The 19,827-nt window shown below is 34.6% G+C and overlaps 1 protein-coding gene across 1 annotated transcript in view; it reads right to left on the bottom strand.

Moving 5' to 3' along the window:
* Positions 1-17,725: 17,725 nt before the first annotated feature.
* Positions 17,726-19,827, bottom strand: part of LOC136832277 (uncharacterized) — a 236,354-nt gene continuing 234,252 nt past the window's right edge. Inside the window, exon 4 of the mRNA XM_067093146.1 lies at positions 17,726-18,767. Coding sequence (XP_066949247.1) covers positions 18,566-18,767 — 202 coding nt within the window. The 3' untranslated portion in view covers positions 17,726-18,565. The remainder of the gene's footprint in view (positions 18,768-19,827) is intronic.

The following is a 19,827-nucleotide window of genomic DNA, read 5'->3' as shown; positions in this document are numbered from 1 at the left end:
AGGGAAAGTAGTTTAATCCCCTTTTTATGCCCAGAAATTTAGGAGGTTTCTTTCTGAGCCCTCCTCGATAACTAGGGATTGTAATGCTTATGTTTGCCGGAGGGTTTGCTATTCCTTTCTGAATTGGCCGTATTTAAAATGAAGAATTGATCACTTATTTTTGTGCTTGAATGTCAACAATTACTACAAACGCACACATATATATTTATATACACACACACACACACACACACACACACACACACATATATATATATATATATATATATATATAGAAATCATCAACACACAATCACGTGTGGAACAGAAGTAAATTTCTGCTCATATATTTATACATCCACACAAGTCATAGTTGGAACCTGGGTCATTGCTTGAGTGGGAAGTTGGGGAAAACTATATTGATATGCAACAGTTAGCTTGCCCAGGTAATTCCTTTTGCAGTTGCACTCACAACTTCTTTAGACTTGCATGACCCATATATATGATGACATATATATATACATATATATATATATATATATACATATATATATATGCATACAGAGAGAGAGAGAGAGAGAGAGAGAGAGAGAGAGAGACTAAATAGTTCTTGGGTTAGATAAAAGTATAGGTGCCTTGTCCTTCATTTTGAGCAGTCTGTCTCATCATTCACACGTCAAATTATATTTGCAAATTATCAGTGTAAACAGTATTGACATACAGGAATAATATTAGAAGCATTTTTTTTCTGCAAGAGTTCGAATCAGCACATAGTATTTCAGAACTAATTGAAAATCCTTTCAGTGGGACAATGTACATTCAGGAGCAATGATGGAATGATTGATTAATAATCTGATATATGTTTGGTTTTGATTAAGGCTCTAAAATATATATTTAGGCCGCTGTTATAAGCGTTCTTTAGGTATGTATTATTCTGCGCAGTTTCCTAAGGAGGAACAAGCTCATTAACCTTACCCATATTAATTGTACCCAAGGTCTGTTTGTTCAAAAATTTTCAGACCTTTTCCTTTTGGTTTTCTTTGACGAATTAAGAAATAAGGAAAATAGATTTAGTAGAGCATCCACCACTGCATACCGGAGACCGACCAAGAGATCGAGAATGGCCTTCTGCTCAACTCACCCACCGGAGAGAGAGAGAGAGAGAGAGAGAGAGAGAGAGAGAGAGATCCCGAAGATGCGCCTCAAGTTTCTTTTTGTATTTTTGTTATCACAGAAGAATTTTCTTTTGTCTAGTCTTTCATCGTAACATCTTGCAAAGAGTTGCTGAGATGACAGGTAAGAGAGTGAAAAGAAGGAAATTCCGAGGATGAGAGAGAGAGAGAGAGAGAGAGAGAGAGAGAGAGAGAGAGAGAGAGAGAGAGGGAGAGAGACGGTGGGGGCGGTGTTAGGGAGAGTATGTTGCAGGGATTTTCAGGGCGTGGGGGAAAGTGGTACGAGAGAGAACAAAAATATAAATGAAATTGCAGACACTTTGGTTTAAGGTGTGTTGGCTTTAGTATGACCCATTATGAATTCTGAAGTTCAAACTTCAGGCAAATGCATTTTTATTAAGTGGACTCACGTGAGTCTCACTTCATAATTTGAATTGCTTTATTTCACCTGGTTTTGTTTGTTAATTCTCTCATACAGTTTTCGGTACTGGGCTACTTTCCCTATTGGAGACGCTGGGCTTGTAGCACTTTACGCAACTAGGGCAGCTGCTTGGCTAATAATAATAACGTTGATATTGAAGTATATTAAAACAGTACAGAATTCTACGCTAGATGGTCGTTATGTCTCCTGCATTTGCTGTTTGTGTCAGAATGTGATTTTTTTTGCTAATAATAATAATCGTCTCTTGCAGTAAAGCCACTGCGGTTCATTGTAATTTTTTTATTTTTTTTTTATTTTACAAAAGTATCGGCGTTAAGTCTACGCTCATGCCTCTTCTTTCATCCGGGCGTAGAACAGCCATTGTAAAAGTAAAAAAAAAAAAAAAAAAACCTGAATATTGAAAGAAGCAAGACGCACCCGTCTTAAAATTTATGTACATTCTGGCATGCAGCCGTCTCAGAAATTCAGACTTAGCCTTGAAAGTCTATGTTGCAGTTATTTAGACTTGTAACTTTACGATGCAGGATTTTTATAAAAGCTTTTCCCAATGAGTCGGAGCGTCACTTCGTGTGTAAAACCCGATCTTTTTTCATTGTGGGAAACTCGGGAGAGATAAGCTTGGTATGCAAACAGTCGCAGATTGAGCGTCTGATAATAAAATGGGTGTAAGTTAGGTTCCTTTACTGCTTCATCTGCGCAGTATGCCTTTGTGTATTTTTTAACATTGCTTCCTCTGTATATTTGTACGTAAATGCCATGTTTAATTAATTATAAAGTGATTCTGTTGTTGATTTTGTTGATGGAAATGATGGACTTGTATTTTTTTGTCCCCCATTATGATGTACGCATTGAAATGTATAAATACACCAGACAAAAATTGTAAATACAGTATTATAAGTGACTTAGCAAAGGAATGTCTTCAATAGGATAAGTAGCAAGTGAGTTTACTTTTGAACTTTAAAGATAAAATTTTGTTTGTGGGCCGCATAAACGAAAAACCCCATGTAAAAGATGAGGCAAAACTCTGCGTGACATAATGAAATACTAGTACCAAGGTGATGGTGAAACTCTCTCGCGCTTAGTAATAAAATTTTCGTCTTCGATAGATTAAGTTTGTTTCTCTTCAACGCGGGGCCTTCATCAGTAGGCAGCCCTTGCGTCTAAGACATTATTTGTTCTAGCGAAAAGAAAATGACGGTACGATTCACAGAAGTTATTGCAAACAACAATTGCTCTGAAAATAAGAGAGCTGACCGAGTTGTATGTTAACTCATAAACAATATTAGGATAGCAGTTTCCTCTTAGAAACTGGGTAATATGGATTTACTGGGCTGTGATCATGTTTGCGCCTTGTAACTTGAATATAGATGATTGCCTAATCTGCCTACACGTACACATTATGTATACGCATGGAGATCTTTTCAACAGTCTCCCCTGAAGGGGTGACTCGGGAAAAGAAGATGGTCACTGTCATCTCATTAGCCGCTTCTATACGTTAACAGAAGACTCACCAGGAGCACGTCGAACATTCCGACACACACCGTGCTATTTACACCTCAATCTCTAATATACCTCTCTTCTCCTGGATACTGGGGCCCTTCCTTTCCAACACCTCTTCCTCACTGTCTATCTTGTACTTCCTAGGTCTTTCTCTTCTCCTCCCTCGTAACACTTCTGCAGTGCGCAATCATTTCACCTCAGTTCTTTTCACATGATTAAATGTAAATAAAACTCCTGCGCAGGATTTTTTACCATTTCTATGTCTTCTCTTCATTTCTCACCGTCTCAGTTCTCTTTAGGCCGCATGTAATATGGAAACAGTTAATCTCAACAGCTTCAACCCTTTTCAGTTAATCTCAACAGCGTCAACCCTTTTTCTTCCATTTGCATTCAACATCCACATTTTAATCCCGTAAAGGAGAATTCGCTCAGCAATCACCTCATACGTTCCCAGTCTTTTGCAACCTTCCTAATCCCAAATAAATGTACGAATCATCCGCTTTCATTCTTGAGCCATCCATACTGACATTGATGTTGTAGTATATGTGGCGGTCCCACCGCTTGTTTGGAAGACGCAGTCAGCCAAAGTGGGCATCGGTGCCAAGTGGTGTAGCTCGCTGATAACGTTTGCTAGGTCCATAGATTACTACTGGTCTGTCGCCCACTAGTCAACCCAATTGTAAATGAGTAACAGCATCTGCTGGGATAAAGAAACGATGGCATACGGGTAGCAGCTCCACCTCTTTACACTTGTTGAGAAACTAAAAGATTGTATATATATATATAATATATATATATATATATGAGAAACTAAATATATTATATATATATATATATATATATATATATATATATATATAATTATATAATTATAAGAGCGTATGTGGTGGTACGTACGTCCCTGATTCCGCCTTAGAAAGCAAGCGTGGGCTCATCAAATATGCAGTTGGAAATTAAATTTCCCCAAGGATTTTAAAGGAGTTAATTATTCATTTGATTACATTTTTTCGGTAAGGGATTTCATTAATCACGCGGAGCAATTTCAATGCAAATATGAAGTCTTTTGTTGGATCTTCGCCTATTTATTCATTACTCATTTTTCGTTTCTTCTTTTTTTTTATTACACTTCATTTTCGTTACCCAGAGGGTAATTAATAGGGCGAAAGTGGAAAGTGTGGCAGAGTGGCTCAAGCGCCCGGTTCGCGTTTGCTAGGTTCGTGGAAATTACTCAGGAATATTTCTTGAAAAATTCATTTTGCTCATAGCCAGTGAATTAAAGCCGTGGTATTTAGTCGACTGGGGTGGGTTTCAGCCATATAAAATGGCATGGGGTACAGTCATTCTAAAAGACTGGAAAAGGTGTATATATATATGTGTGTGTATGTATGTATGCATGTGTGAATGTGTGTATATATACACACATATATATATACACACATTCATACATACATACATACATATATGTTTGTATGTAATGTGTATTTACGTGATATCTGCAGAGTTGCAACACGATGATTTATTGAATTAAGAGTATTCACAATTACGACCATTGATATTTCATATATGAAGACGACTTGAGAGGCTATGGAAATTTAACACTTTATTACGAAATAATACGTTGAATAACTAACAAGTCATAGAGATGTGTTCGATTTGAAATCTAAGTCGCGAGAGCTGAGTCTACCTGGATCCCACTTCCTTGCATTTAAGCCACCAAACATCATGCATTTCATACTTAATATATCAAAGACTCATACGTAATTAAACACGTCAGAGTCATGATTCATTATTCATCACCTAGAATTGAGAAACGCATTGACATTGAGAGTAAATATGCATCATTCCAGTTAGTGACAACTGTCGTTAGTTTCGAGCCTTTGAGTGAAACCTGCCTCTTATTTGCATAACTTCGTTTCCTTCCTTCGTGTTGTCGTGGGATGCTAATGGCGTTTCTGCATACCACTGGATGATTCCGCTTCCTCAGTTCCCTCTCCGTCTCTTTCTCTGTCCCCACATTCTGTTCGTGACATGTTTTATACATGTCTCATGCATGGGGACATAGTGATCTAAACATGAAGGGTAGTGAGTGGTTGTGTGAACTAATGGAAAGCCTTGATCGCAGACTTCCTACTTGGTCCCAGTTCCCACATTCAGTTCGTGACATGATTTATACATGTCTCGTACATGTATAAAACATATAATGATCTAAACATAAAGGCAAATAATGCTTGTATAAACTAGTCGAAAGCCTTAGTCACAGCTTCTTCTTCAGACTTCTTATGTAAAAAAAAAACATGAATGAACAGAGGGTTTGGGAAAAATGGGGAAAAATAATGAAAGAAAAACGAACAATTCTTTGAGAGGAAATGTCTTTTTTCATTTAATGATCTAGGCAAGATGAGTATGAGCCCAGGGAAAGAAGTCTTAAGAGAAGAGAGAGAGAGAGAGAGAGAGAGAGAGAGAGAGAGAGAGAGAGAGAGAGGGAGGAATATAGCAGCGGAGAAAGAGAGGGATGAGAGTGAAAAAAGGATTGAAAAATATAGCAGCGGAGAGAGAGAGAGAGAGAGAGAGGCCCATTCCTTATGAAAGCCCGAGGGCTTGAGAGAGTGGGGAGGAAGAGGAAGCTGAAGGAAGTCTTTTGAGTTTACTCTTTGAATTTATTCTTTGAGTTTATTCTTGAAAGAGAGAGGAAGCATCCTTCTTTTTCAAGCTGTGAGGACGGCGTTGACGTTAGCGTGGAAGAGGATGTTGTGGAAAGATGCTGTGAGGTTTTGTAGATGTTGAAATATAGATATTCATATATGAATTTTTATTTGTTAGTGATTAGGTGTCAAACGTTAACCATATGTAAGCATTTTTTTTTATTAGTGATTTTGTGTCAAACGTCAACGATATGTAAGCATTTTTATAGTGATTTTGTGTCAAACGCCAACGATATGTAAGCATTTTTATAGTGGTTTTGTGTCAAACGTCGACGATATGTAAGCATTTTTATAGTGATTTTGTGTCAAACGTCAACGATATGTAAGCATTTTTACTGATGATTAGGTGTCAAACGTCATCCATGTGCAAGCATTTTTATTACTGATTAGGTGTCAGACGTTAACCATATGTAAGATTAGTGATTAGGTGTCAAACGTCAACCATATGCAAGCATTTTTATTACTGATTAGGTGTCAAACGTTAACCATATGTAAGATTAGTGATTAGGTGTCAAACGTCAACCATATGCAAGCGTTTTTATGAGTGATCAGATGTCAAGCGTTAACCATATGTAAGATTAATGATTGGATGTCAAACGTCAACGATATGTAAACACATTTTTGTCTTTAGAATTTTTTCTTATCAGAGACAGTTACATCCTTTCACCAGTTCTTTTGCTGATGTTTGGATAGATGTGATTTTTCAACATTAGTTTATTTTCGACCACAGTTAACTGATTCAGATTGTAATAGATGCAAAATGTTATCATGTTTTTCTGTTCACTAATAGCAGATGCTCTGAAACGTTATTTTTCACAAATGTTTAAATGTAAAGAACTTTATTTTGTTATCTGATTAATCATTCTTTCCTCTCGTCATTTAAATCCCTTATTATTAAACCAAATTCGTAAAAATGAAATAAGTTAATTCCAGAAAATATCATAATTGTTTTTAAACACCTTTTCATGTAAGGCAGGAATCCTTTTAAACTCCGCATTTTTTTTGTTGCATTAAACTCCGCATTCTTTTTCGTGTTAAAATTCCGCATGATTTATATACTAATGCATAAACTGCATAAAAAGCAAAGCTCTCACAAGATGTGATTCAAATTTGGTAGGTATCGGAGGCGAGTTGACGTTGTCTGGCAAAAAATTTTACTTGCAGCAGACCTAACGCGGGTCTGATGCGATCGCCATTGACCACAATGAGACCCGAGAGTCACTGGGTGATGATGATGGTGACGATGGTGAATGACAGTAAAATCAGTAGCAGATTAGTAAAAGGGACTTGTCATTCTGTTGACGTAGAGATTTTATGGGGCATCATTGTACTCACTCTGTAACCTGTTGCTGCTCGCATCTGACCCCCCTCCCCCTTGACGTCACTTTACTGCTTCTCCGTCCATTTATCGTGTGGATTTTCAGTACCCAGTATGTGTTAAGGGTATTTCGACTGTTATGTTACTTTAGTATCGTTCTGTTTCAGTCTATATAGTCTGAGATAAGAGAAACGAAAAATGAATCTTCTAATCTAAAGATTCTTCTTCTTCTTCTTCTTCTTCTTCTTCTTCTTTCTTCTTCTTCTTCTTCTTCTTTCTTTCTTCTTCTTCTTCTTATTATTATTATTATTATTATTATTATTATTATTATTATTATTATTATTATTATTATTATTATTATTATTAAACACAATACATGTATTACAACCTTCCTCAGTTCTTATGAGAAAGATTTACCGTGTAAACCATATTTCATGCTTCGTTACGAACTGCTCAAGAAGCAAAAGCCTTTGTTGGTATAAGGCCATCTTAACATACAACAAGAAAAACAAACCTTTTTTTTTTCCTTTATACCCTTCCTTGACCGGTCATGTCGTCCAGCCGATCCAGAACCCGGATAAAAGGGAAACTCTCCTGCAGTACACAAAATAAAAAAAAAGGTAAAAAATGCGCCGAAGTTTCTTCGGCGCAACCGAGTTTTCTCTTCACCTTATAGTCAAGGCCACCGAAAATAGATCTATCTTTCGGTGGTCTCGGTATAATGCTGTATGAGCCGCGGCCCATGAAACTCTCAGCCGGCCGTGGTGGCCTGTGTTGTTGCGTTACCAGAAGCACGATCATGGCTTACTTTAACCCTAAATAAAATAAAAACTACTGAGACTAGAGGACTGCAATTTGGTATGTTTGATGATTGGAGGGTGGATGATCAGGATACCAATTTGCAGCCCTCTAGCCTCAGTGGTTTTTAAGATCTGAGGGCGGACAGAATAAAGTGCGGACGGACAGACAAAGCCGACACAATAGTTTTCTTTTCAGAAAACTAACAAAGCAGCGAGGAAACTTGCAGGAGACTTTGGCGGACTGGGGCAAGCAACAGTGGGTTGTATCAGGTCCGAAACCCGACGGATTACGAGCCCAGCCCCTGAGGTCCTAATGATATCGATGCAAAGCCGTATTTGCCTAATGCAGATGTGGTAATTAACGTAATGAGAGGGGCTGTTGTTAGCGCATTCATATCAAGCTCGTGTTATCAGGAAGTAATTGCTGAGTCGAATATTTCACTTCACGTTTTGATTAATAAGCAGTGAGTTTTACTTTATGTTAATCCATATAAAAAAATAGAGGCCTGTGTGGTTTTAACAAAGTTTCCCCGTTTTATTTGATATTTAGCTTGAATGTGAATGATTTCATATGCTTAACTTTATAAACAATATTCTCATCCGATGTCAAATTTTACAAATAAATCTTTGTTCTTGGATGTCAATATTTTACGAACACGTCATATACTTTTACCAGTTAAAAACGCTTCTTCTAAGAGGGGGTTGGTCTCAGAGAAAATATGAATCTCAGCACGTATTCTGGGATGAAGTTGCAATCTCTGTGTTTTTCGGGCCATGGCTGTGACCCACTCCATTCGACGAGCTACCAGGTACTGCGTCGCTTTTCAGTTACCTGTGCAATAGGACACCTTAATAAAACAACCAAGAAGATTAGTGTAGCATAATTTTATTAACCTTATATCCATCTTAACAAACAGAAAATAGATTATATAAATATGCCCTTATATTTATAAACATTTGTAGTTTGTATAAATTGTGAAATATATCTCAGAAAACAGGATAAATACTTTACTCTCAACGCACGCGAGAAAAATACTCATAGGGTACCTCAAAATATTCTTCAGTGTTTTCCTTTAACGTGGTTTGCGTTTGTTTTGTTTTTCCTTCGTATTTGGCTCTGAAAGTAAATGCACACACAAGTGTTTATATATGTTTATTGATATATATAATACATATATGTATATATATAAATATTTTATATATATAAATATTTATATAAATATTTTATACATAAATATATTTATATATATTTATATATATATATTTATTTATTATACATACATGTATGCAAATGAATACGTATATAGGTAATGGTTTATCCTCTCCACGCGCCACCAGATCTGATCTATCCCCTCTCTTAAAAACAAGCGCATGTAAGTAATAAATATCACGGAGATTGGCTCATAAAAAACATTATAACTGGACGCCGGAGACCTTCGTCAGTTACCTTCGGTATCTCGTACCGACAAGTTTGTTTGTTCTTCATTTTTTTGTTTTGTTTACTTTATTTAAATTATTTATTCGGTTACTGTCTAATGATAGATTGATGGCTGGTATGCCTTGGTTATTAATTGTCTTAAGTGTTTTACTTTGTTCTCTGATTTATTTTAGAGTTTTATAACTATTCATTTCATTATTTCTTGTTATTTTTTATTCGTCTTGCAGATTAACTGATCGAATAATTACCTTAGTTTTCTTATAATTATTCATTTATTTACTCTGCTTTCGTTTCGTTATTCTGTGACTCTTTTTTTTATTGATCTAACAAGTGTTCGCTTAATTATTTTTTTAAATTTTATGTTACACATTTACGGATCGAATAATTTGCTTACTTCTCCGCTAATTATTTATATTTACTGATTTTTCTCTTCATCTATTAAATGCTTTATTTATCTATTTATCTATTTGTTTTCAGGTTTATTTGTTTATATACTCGTTGCGTCTCTCTCTGTACATCTCCGAACGTTTCTCTGTCATTTTATGTCATTTTGTTTATTAAAATTCCAATCCTCTTCTTTAAGTTTCATTTCAGATCCTTTGCCAATTTCGTTTTTATAGCTCTACTGATTTTTTTTTTTTTAGCATTCATTCGATTTCTTTTTGTTTTTTAAAGGAACGGAAGGTCCTCTTCATTCTCCGTTGTCTAAACTTGGTTGGTATATATTGAAATATAGTATATATATATATATATATATATATATATATATATATATATATATATATATATATATATATACTATAATCATAAACACATTAATAGCATATCATAATTTCCTTTTAATTTTCATAGCATTTACTTTAAATGATGTATAATTTTAACGCTACTAAATTTGCAGACAAAACCAAGTTCATGTTATTTATGAAGCCTTTTATAAAACAATGGTTCATTCTATGTTAATGTTACATGTTATGCTTTTTGTATATTATGTACAAATGTCCAGAATATAAAAATTAAGATGGAAACCACAGGTGAAAATATCCAAATAGTCAAAAGTATTTTATGCAATATATATCAACATTCCAATATATATATAATTATATGTATATATGTATGTATATATATATATATATATATATATATATATATATATATATATATATATATATATATATATATACATATATATAATCACCAAAGCTATTACAAAAATTTACAAGTATACTAAATTCATTCAAATTAAATGATCTAGTTGAAAATCATCTTGATGTGTCTACTTTCTTCCTGTGATTACCCTTACAAGACATAACATACATAACTTAATATATGGGAGGTCAAAAGGACATAAAATATATGAAGTGTTTACAACAGGCGTCTTTTGTCATTTGGTGATTCGTTAGAGTAAAAAGGGGGAGCGCAGGGGGGGGCATTTCATCGGGGAAGTGTTTGAAAGAGTTGCAAACAGAACACGCTAAGCTGTTTCGCAACCCACGTCCGCAGAACGTTTCGTCAGATCATACCAACTGAACGCATCTTTTACACAGATTTGGTCCTCGAATTATACAGAATGTTACAGTCTAAATGGGGATGAGCAAGTGTCACGCACGAAAGTAACAACAGCTGATGTGGAAATGGTCGCACTCTGGTGACAGAGTATAGAAAAACTATATTTCTATCAGGGGTCTAGTTAATCACTGACGTCTCGTTATATCAGATTAGTTTTGTTTGATTGGTCTCTTAATATAATTCAAGGAGTAGGGTTTGCTAAAGCAGATACAATGTTTAGGACAGTCAGCCCTCTAATAATTTTGATCGGTACATGTATATAAACGTATGCTAATATGTATAAATGTGTATATATACATAAGATATGAAGAGAGAGAGAGAGAGAGAGAGAGAGAGAGAGAGAGAGAGAGAGAGAGAGAGAGAGAGCATACGCACATTCAGGCATATGTATACCATACAGTAAAACCTTGAACAACATTTTTTCACTCAAAAGAGGTGGGATGGGAAGTAGGAAACTGGAAATGAATATCAAGTGGTTAAGTCAGTAGGAAGTTAGATTATTAAATGTCAGACAACAGATACTTTAGAGAGAGAGGGCTTAAATCAGTATAAAGTCAAGTTATTATCATCGTTGCAGGTCAGTAGGAAGTCAGGCTTAAAGTTGAGGTCAAAAGAAATCCAAGTGCCAAGTTGATAATTCACCAGACATCAGCTGATCAGATTACTGAAGAGCAGGAAATCTGTTACATCGGCAAGGAGTCCAATCATGCAAGAATAAATTATGAAGTGTTAGGTGCAGATTTTCAAGTGTCACAATCAGCAAGACTCCAGATTTTCAAACAGTCAGGTCAGCAAGAATCAATTTATCAGTCAGTCCATCAGTCAGACAGATTATAAGTGGTCGCATCAACTGGAAGTCAGATTGCTGAATGGTCATGCTATCAGGAATGGATAGTATTAATGGGCCGGGTCAGGTTAGTAGGAAATTGCTTTTGTGAATAATCTTGCCAGCACTGTCATTGTCAGAACAGTAGCGAGTCAGTGTATCAAAAGTTTAGGTCGGTATGAAATCAGATCTCTGAAAGGTTAAGTTTGCAATTAATGTGGTTATCAAATAGTCAAGTCAGTAGTAAGTCAGATTGTCAAAATATCTGATCACAGGTAACATACAGTAAGTCAGATTACCAAGTATGAAGTCAGCATGAAGTCAGGTAAAAAATGTTGGTAAGCACCAAGGCGTCCAATCATCGAATATTGGGTAAGTGTGATTATCTCAGAAGATTATGTTTATCAAATATTTAGGTCCGTAGGTCAATAGAACATCTAGTGGTCAGGACAGTAAAGAGGCAAATTTCAAATGTGCAGGTCAGTGTTGCCAGGTCGTCAGGTAGTTATATTGTCGGCTGTATAGGTCGGTGTGGTCAAGCCAGAAGGGAATGTTGTATGTTATTAGGTGTTTAGGTGAGCGTGGTCAGGTCATTAGGGTGTTATATTATCAGATTTTGAGGTCAGTGTGGTCAGGCTAGGGAGGTATGATATTATTAGATGTTTAGGGCAGTGTGGTCAGGTCAGAAGGGATTATGTATGTTGTCAAATGTTTAGGTCAGTGTGGTGTGGTCAGCGATGAGTTATATTATATTTATTATATTTATGTTAATGTAATCAGGTTAGAAGGGAATTATAAATGTTATAATATGTTTAGGTTAGTGTGGCCTGATAGGAAGGAGTTATACAAATGTTTAGGTCATGGTCAGGTCACAGTAGGTAGTTATGTTATAAAAGTCAGGTGAACTTGGTCAAGTCAAAAGAGAGCTGTGGCACCAAATGTTTATAAAAAATCATTTGGTCAGGTTAGGAAGGAGAGGAAGTGATATTAGGAAGTGTTTAGGTCAGTTTAAAGTCTGAGATAGGCAGGTCATCCATTAATAAGGTTAACAACGGTCAGGTCAAGAAGCGCAGTCATTTAGTAGATGCACCCATGTCATTATCAAAGTTTTTTTTTAATATCTAAAGTTTTATTCAAAATTTAAAAGGATTTATTTTTCTATGTGAATACAAGAGCCAACAAGTGTTGAAAATGATTCAAAGGTCTTTCTAATAATTTTAAAGAGTAAATCGCAATGGGTCATCAGTGGTGATTTCAATCTTGCAGGATCAATGTGTCATTTTGCAAAGAATTATAGTTATCGATGGTTTCAGTGGTAGTTATTCTTGCATTGGATGAATATGTCATTTGTACTGAATTAGAGAGATGGTTTCTGAGTTATTACCTGAGAGTTTTGTAGAGAGAGAGAGAGAGAGAGAGAGAGAGAGAGAGAGAGAGAGAGAGATCACTCACTAAAGACAACGAGATTTTTTTTTATGTAAGTTGTTGTTACGTTACTGACGATAGCATCAATCTTGTTTTAAAAAAGATAACGACGAATCAAAAAGCCCGTAATAAACTTAGGGATGCCATGATAAGGAGACTCTACATATATGTATCATATACATGTGTGTATGCATTTATGGGAGTACATGTGTATGGATAAGTCTATCTCTATTTACGCGCATCGCAGAAACTGCTATAAGTAAGTTGAGGAAAACAGGGAAATGTCTTCTTTTCCAGAAATTGACAAAATAACTTCTCATTTCGGCAGTCACAAACTAAAGTGTGACAGTAGGTAACATCCACGGTGACCCACGCAAACAGAACTGGTCCATACAAATAGAAATTGCATATACATATAAATTTATATTTATATAATTGTAATGGTAGTTAAATTTGTAAATAATTATATTATTTGCTCCATACAATTAATGTAATAATCTAGACCTACCGGATCACAATACATTTTGCGCTCTATGCTACATATCTGCAAAGGTCAATTTTACTTAAATGTGTGTTTCTACTTACACGGACAATAACATACCTGAAAGTGCATAGCCTACCTATCTAATGAGGCGTTATATCTCTTCTTCGTTCAATGTCAAGGTGAAGTCAGGAGTTCGATAGATAAGGTAGCCTTATGTACTGTTATCATATCATTATTATCAAAAGGATTTTGTTAGGTAAGGTTTAGTAAGTTATTACTGATTTTCGGATAAGAATCAAATAGAAACTCAACCATTACGAAAAGTAATAGTTTCGTGATTTCCTCTGTTTAATTCAGAATGTTGAAACCACCATATCCTTCCTCGTCCAAATATTGAAGATCTATTTTCTTTTTTAAATAGAATTACATCATCCTGTATTCACCCGTTAGGTAACAGTTCTAATACGACTTAATGTGTTGGGGGTTGTGTTTTATCCATAGGATATTCAAAGTGTCAACTCTATAGCGTAAACAAAATAACCTCATAGAAACACTACCAGAAGGCAAGTCGCTTCCTGATGCTGTCAGACCAAACGTCAGCCGTGTTGACAAGCCAACCCATGGGGTTTAACACACTCATTTTTGCCAACGAACTCTCAAGCGCAAATTGCGTTGCAGTGGCTCTGATAATTATGACTTTAGATGTTTCAGATCCGAAGACTAGTTTGCAACCCAATAACAGCTGATCCTTTATTATGAACTGCGACGATAAATATTTCAAAATATTTCACAGCCTCTGGTGGCCATTTTGAAATTTAATAGCTCATTTTTATTCATGGATTTGGATATACTTCTGCCACTGCATGAAGAAGGCCTTTGGAATGCCGTGCGCAAACTTGTGTGGTTTCGTTAGCAAAAAATGACAGCCCCAGTGCGTTCCAGGCATGCGCGCTGGAAGCGCCCTGCTGGAAACGCACCCAAAGATTTCCTACCAATAGAAAACGTAACCCGCGCTGGACGGTGAGAGATGAACACAGTGCGGCGCGTTCAAGAGAGATAAAGTAGCCTCACATAGCCAGTGTTAGTAGCTTTAGTAGCCCAATTGCTTTGCTCTTAACTCGCCTAACCTAGAACGTGAGCTGCAGCCCTCAGTAGCAGTTGGAGAATCGGGCTTCCAACACTGAAGTTGTCTTTTCCATGGAATGGCAGCCTTCGTCTGGTTCTTAATGTCATTTACTACCTCCTGGAAAAGGTTCGAGGACTTTATGTTTAATTAAATCTTCAGAGGGGAAATTATAGGCACTGTTTTAAATGTATTATATGGAAGAGTAAGGGGTTTTATTCAAAATGGTTCGAGAAACAAAGTTTTGCCCCCATTTTTCTCATTTCCATCCATTCCTAGTTTATGTTTTTCCTTGCAGAAAAATTGCACTTGTGCCAATCAATACTCAGTATCCGTCTGCAATTTGAACCTAAGAATCTGAGAGATTATCACTTAGTCCTTTTTACATGTCTGTAAAATTACACTCTTGAAACAGTTCATGGCATTTTAAAAAGTATCTTTGATGACATTTTATGTCTTTTGTTTTTTCTTTTTTATTTCACTTTTTAGCACTTTGTCACATTCTTGTGTCACAGTCGAAGAAATACGATACGCTTTTATTATGCAGTATACCCTGGAATCAGATGCATCTTCCAATGCCTTTTATTAGTCAAATGAAAGTCCAAGGCTATGTGTTTCAGCCAAACGTACTTTTATTTACACACATACGTTTCATAATACACTGTATATATTCTGTATATATATAATATATATTATAATATATATATATATATATATATATATTAGTATATATATACATACAGTATATATAGTTTATATTATATATATATATATATATATATATATATATATATATATATATATATATATATATATATATATATATATATATATATATATATATATATATATACACACACATACACCAATATTCGATTACAGAAAATGGAAAGTGGGTTTTCTCGTATTCATCGTTACGTATAAAAATTCTGTATATATAATTGTCAATGCGTTTACCGAGACACCCAAACAAACTGCCTCGTAGAAACTGTCAAAATTATCACAACAAAGGCTAAGATCATCTAAGGGCTTCGCTCTGTGTTGTGTTTCGCTGCAAAACATTTTCCCAGTTGAGAGGGCTCAGACATTTCTCACCCTCGTGAGCTGAATATTGAACCGAAAGGTCATATCATAACATGTACGTACATAGTCATGCTGTTATATATAATATAGAAATATATATATATGTATATGATTTGCTATTATATACTACATGCTCTATATATAAAATTGTTATATATATATAACACGTCTCTGATGTGCTGTCATATATATCGTGTTAATATATGCAACATTCTATCATATATAATATGCAAATAATATGTAACATGCTTTTTGGAGCATGTAGACAAATGTAACACGCAATCATGTATGACTGTGTTGCTGTATGTGACTTGAAATATATATATATATATATATATATATATATATATATATATATATATATATATATATATGTGTGTGTGTGTGTGTGTGTGTGTGTGTGTGTCATATCTGACATGTAAATATATATAACATGCTATCTTATATTTTATAGCATAAATATATATATAATAATAATAATAAAGTGTATACGTCAATGTATTCACAATGTCATATATGCACACTATGTGCATATAAAATGCATAGATTTATTTATATACAAATTGCTCTGTCATGTGTAAATTTATATATATATATATATATATATATATATATATATATATATATATATATATATATATATATATATATATATAAATTTAGGTTCCTGTGTATTGAATGTTAACACTGATGTGTATAAGTACATAATTAGAATTGTATGTATTTAAGTCTAAATCAGTACACACACGAGTTTTTATGTGTACACTGTACATATCTATACATAACATATTCAGCTAACTGAGTGATGTTGCTGGGAAATATTGTTGAGTGCTGTCAAGGTTGATTTCTGTATGACATATAATTGGTTATTTCACTTATACCACTTTCTTTCAAAAATTTTTAAAATAGTTATTTTTTCCTTTAACATGATCTAACTTCTTATTAAGGCTGCTTTATGTTTGATTTTTCCCGGTAAACAATTCCTTCCTTACGAAACTGTTTTTATTGTGTTCGCACACCTGTTTTTAACATGTTACCTTTTCCCTTCTGTCTATTTTCGCTTTTTACCTAAAACTGTTTTAATTCCGTTGCCTTACTTCCATATCAGTTGATGCATCTCTCTCAAAAAACTGATTTAATAAGTGATATATTTTCAGCTCAGCTTTGATTTTGCTTTTTTAAGAAGTTTGTTTTTAATCTGTCGTGTTTCACGTTGTATATGTTTTATATCCAGTAAAGTAGACGTTTAGATTTTAATCTTATTCTATGTAATATTTTGTTTATCTTACTCTCCAACGATTTTTGAAATTTATCTTTGGGCGAATCCATTCTCCTGCTTTTATTTTAATGCAACATTTTTAGTTTCAGATCTTTATCATGAATTCAGGATAAAATGTATATTTTAAAATGTGTATTAAGGAGTGTCGTGATGCAAGATTCCAATTTTATTTCCCGTATATATGATTTTCAATGTCAAATGAGTTCACGTTCAAAGTTTAGTGTTTTCGTCACGCAGAAATTGCCATCTTGAAGTGCCTTGGTGCAAAGTAGAGTGAATTTCCGTATCTTAGCTTTTTTATTTACGAGCAAAACACTTTTCACCGAACTTGACTGATTTTAATTGTACAGTTTCCTTTTGTTGTGAAATCGAGAGCCCGGGTGAGTTTTTTTGACGGCTCATTCTGCCCGAGCTGGGAACGTGCTGCAAAAAAAAAAAAAAAAAAAAAAACCGTATCCTGAAATAACCTTGAAAATTATCAATTCTCTGATGTCAGCGTAGGCACAGATATCTCTGTTCCTTTTTTCTTTTTCCTTTTTTTTTGTAGATTTTTGATGTCTTACTTCGAATACCTATTCGTTTTCTTACTTTATTTTAGTAATGATTGTTCTTAAAATGCATTTAGAAAAGATATCCTATTTTTTAGAAGTTTTTTCCAGTGTACTTTTGAGTGTTCGGTTTATTAAAAATGAATTTTCAGAAAATAATTCCGTTTCGATATTTTTTTTTTATTTTTAACTCTTAATTTCATTAGAAAAGCATTTTTTAAGACATTCATATTTCGAAATGTTTTCTGACTTACTTTTGCGTGGTTAATTTATCAGAAATGCATTTTAAACACGATCTGATATAGCTCTTCTTTTTTCGTGTCTGTTTACATGATAAAATTATCAAATGCATTTTAATAGAGATTTTTAGGACATTTGCTCTCATTTTTATATTTTTTAACTGTTACCTCAGAATTCATTACAAGTTGTTATTTGTCTTGTATTTTTAAATGCTCCATTTTGGTCGTGGATTTATTGAATCAATTAAAAAACTTTTTTGTGATGTTCCTATTGTTAGCTCTGGTTTACTAACATTTACAATATTATTGTAAAAAAAGTAGTCTTATTTTATTTTGTTAATAGTCGTTTTAACGTTTTCACAACTCATTTTTCGTATTGACTAAAAAAATTCTGTTATTCCGATTTCTCACGAATCATTCTGAATAATCGTTTGAGTACGTGTATGAATTATCATTTCTTTAATTTATTAAACAGAAAATGATTTCATTTCGATTTTTTTTTTGCAAATCGTTCTAAATAATATTTCAACGAATTACTCATAATTTCCTTCATTTATCGTTAAAAATGGCTCCATCCATCCACCACAAAAAAGAAAAATATTCTCATTTTCAATGTTCCTCTTGCAAAAACACCAAGGTTATTATTTTTTCTTGCGCGTGCGCCGTGAGACTTCGTTGTGGTTGATCTCGGGCGGCTGTGAATGGGACCGTGACCTGAGGGAGGTTGCTGCGGAGGACCTGCTCAGGGCATCCCTGTCCGGGGTATATGCCCGTCTCATCATGCCCCCTCGCATTGACCTCCCCGTCAGAGATTCCCGATACACCAGTGGATTCAGCATTTCCCTGCGGGTGGAGAAAGACCAGTTTTAGTCAGGGTTTTTTTTGTATATCGGTAGGTTTTAGGATATCAGTGCATGCATTCACACACATACATACGCACACACAAAACCACACACACACACACACACACATATATATATATATATATATATATATAATCTTCAAATTTAAAAATATTCATATATATATTATATATAATCTTCAAACTTAAAATATTTATACATACATACATACCATATATATATATATATAATATATATATATATATATATATAATATATAGATATATATAGATAGATAGATATATAGATATATCTTGAAATTTGAACAATGAGAGAGAGAGAGAGAGAGAGAGAGAGAGAGAGAGAGAGAGAAAGAAATAACTGTAACGCAATGTTAATCAGGTTAAACATGACATCAGTCGCATCCAACCCCAGGCACAGATCGAAGCGTTAATGGCAAAGCACACACAGGAACAGCGGCTCAACTTTACATTCTGTATTCATCGTGTGACATGAGTTAGTGAGGTGTGACCATCTCGACTTTGATTTTAACACATGACGGCGAGATCATTTTGCCCCGCCGAGACTTACATTAGTGTGTTGTTTTCGTTGTTATATTCACGTGTTATCCTGACCTCTTTTGTATTGTTATCTCTAAAAAAAAAGTTAAGTATAGCTTAGTTTTACCAGACCACTGAGCTGATTAACAGCTCTCCTAGAGAGGGCTGGCCCGAAGGATTAGACTTATTTTACGTGGCTAAGAACCAATTGGTTACTTAGCAACGGGACCTACAGCTTATTGTCGAATCCGAACCACATGATAGCGAGAAGTGAATTTCTTTTATTTGTCCATAAAGTAAAAAGGGAATTTTAATCTTTGGCTTCACAGATTTCTGTTTGAATGCTCTTATCAAATTACATGAAAACGAAGCCATAGCTCTAACGTTTGCCGGTTTAGATCTTATAGTTTTTGTTATTATGGATCATTTGGGACAGTTATGTTGCCTGAAACGTTGTGTTGGCTTTTTTTCCTCATTAATAGCATGAATATTCATAAATCC

The sequence above is a fragment of the Macrobrachium rosenbergii genome, chromosome 49 (genome assembly GCF_040412425.1).
Source record: "Macrobrachium rosenbergii isolate ZJJX-2024 chromosome 49, ASM4041242v1, whole genome shotgun sequence".
Taxonomy (NCBI): domain Eukaryota; kingdom Metazoa; phylum Arthropoda; class Malacostraca; order Decapoda; family Palaemonidae; genus Macrobrachium; species Macrobrachium rosenbergii.
The sequence above is the reverse complement of the archived record's forward strand: the minus strand, read 5'-3'. Positions and strand labels throughout refer to the sequence as shown.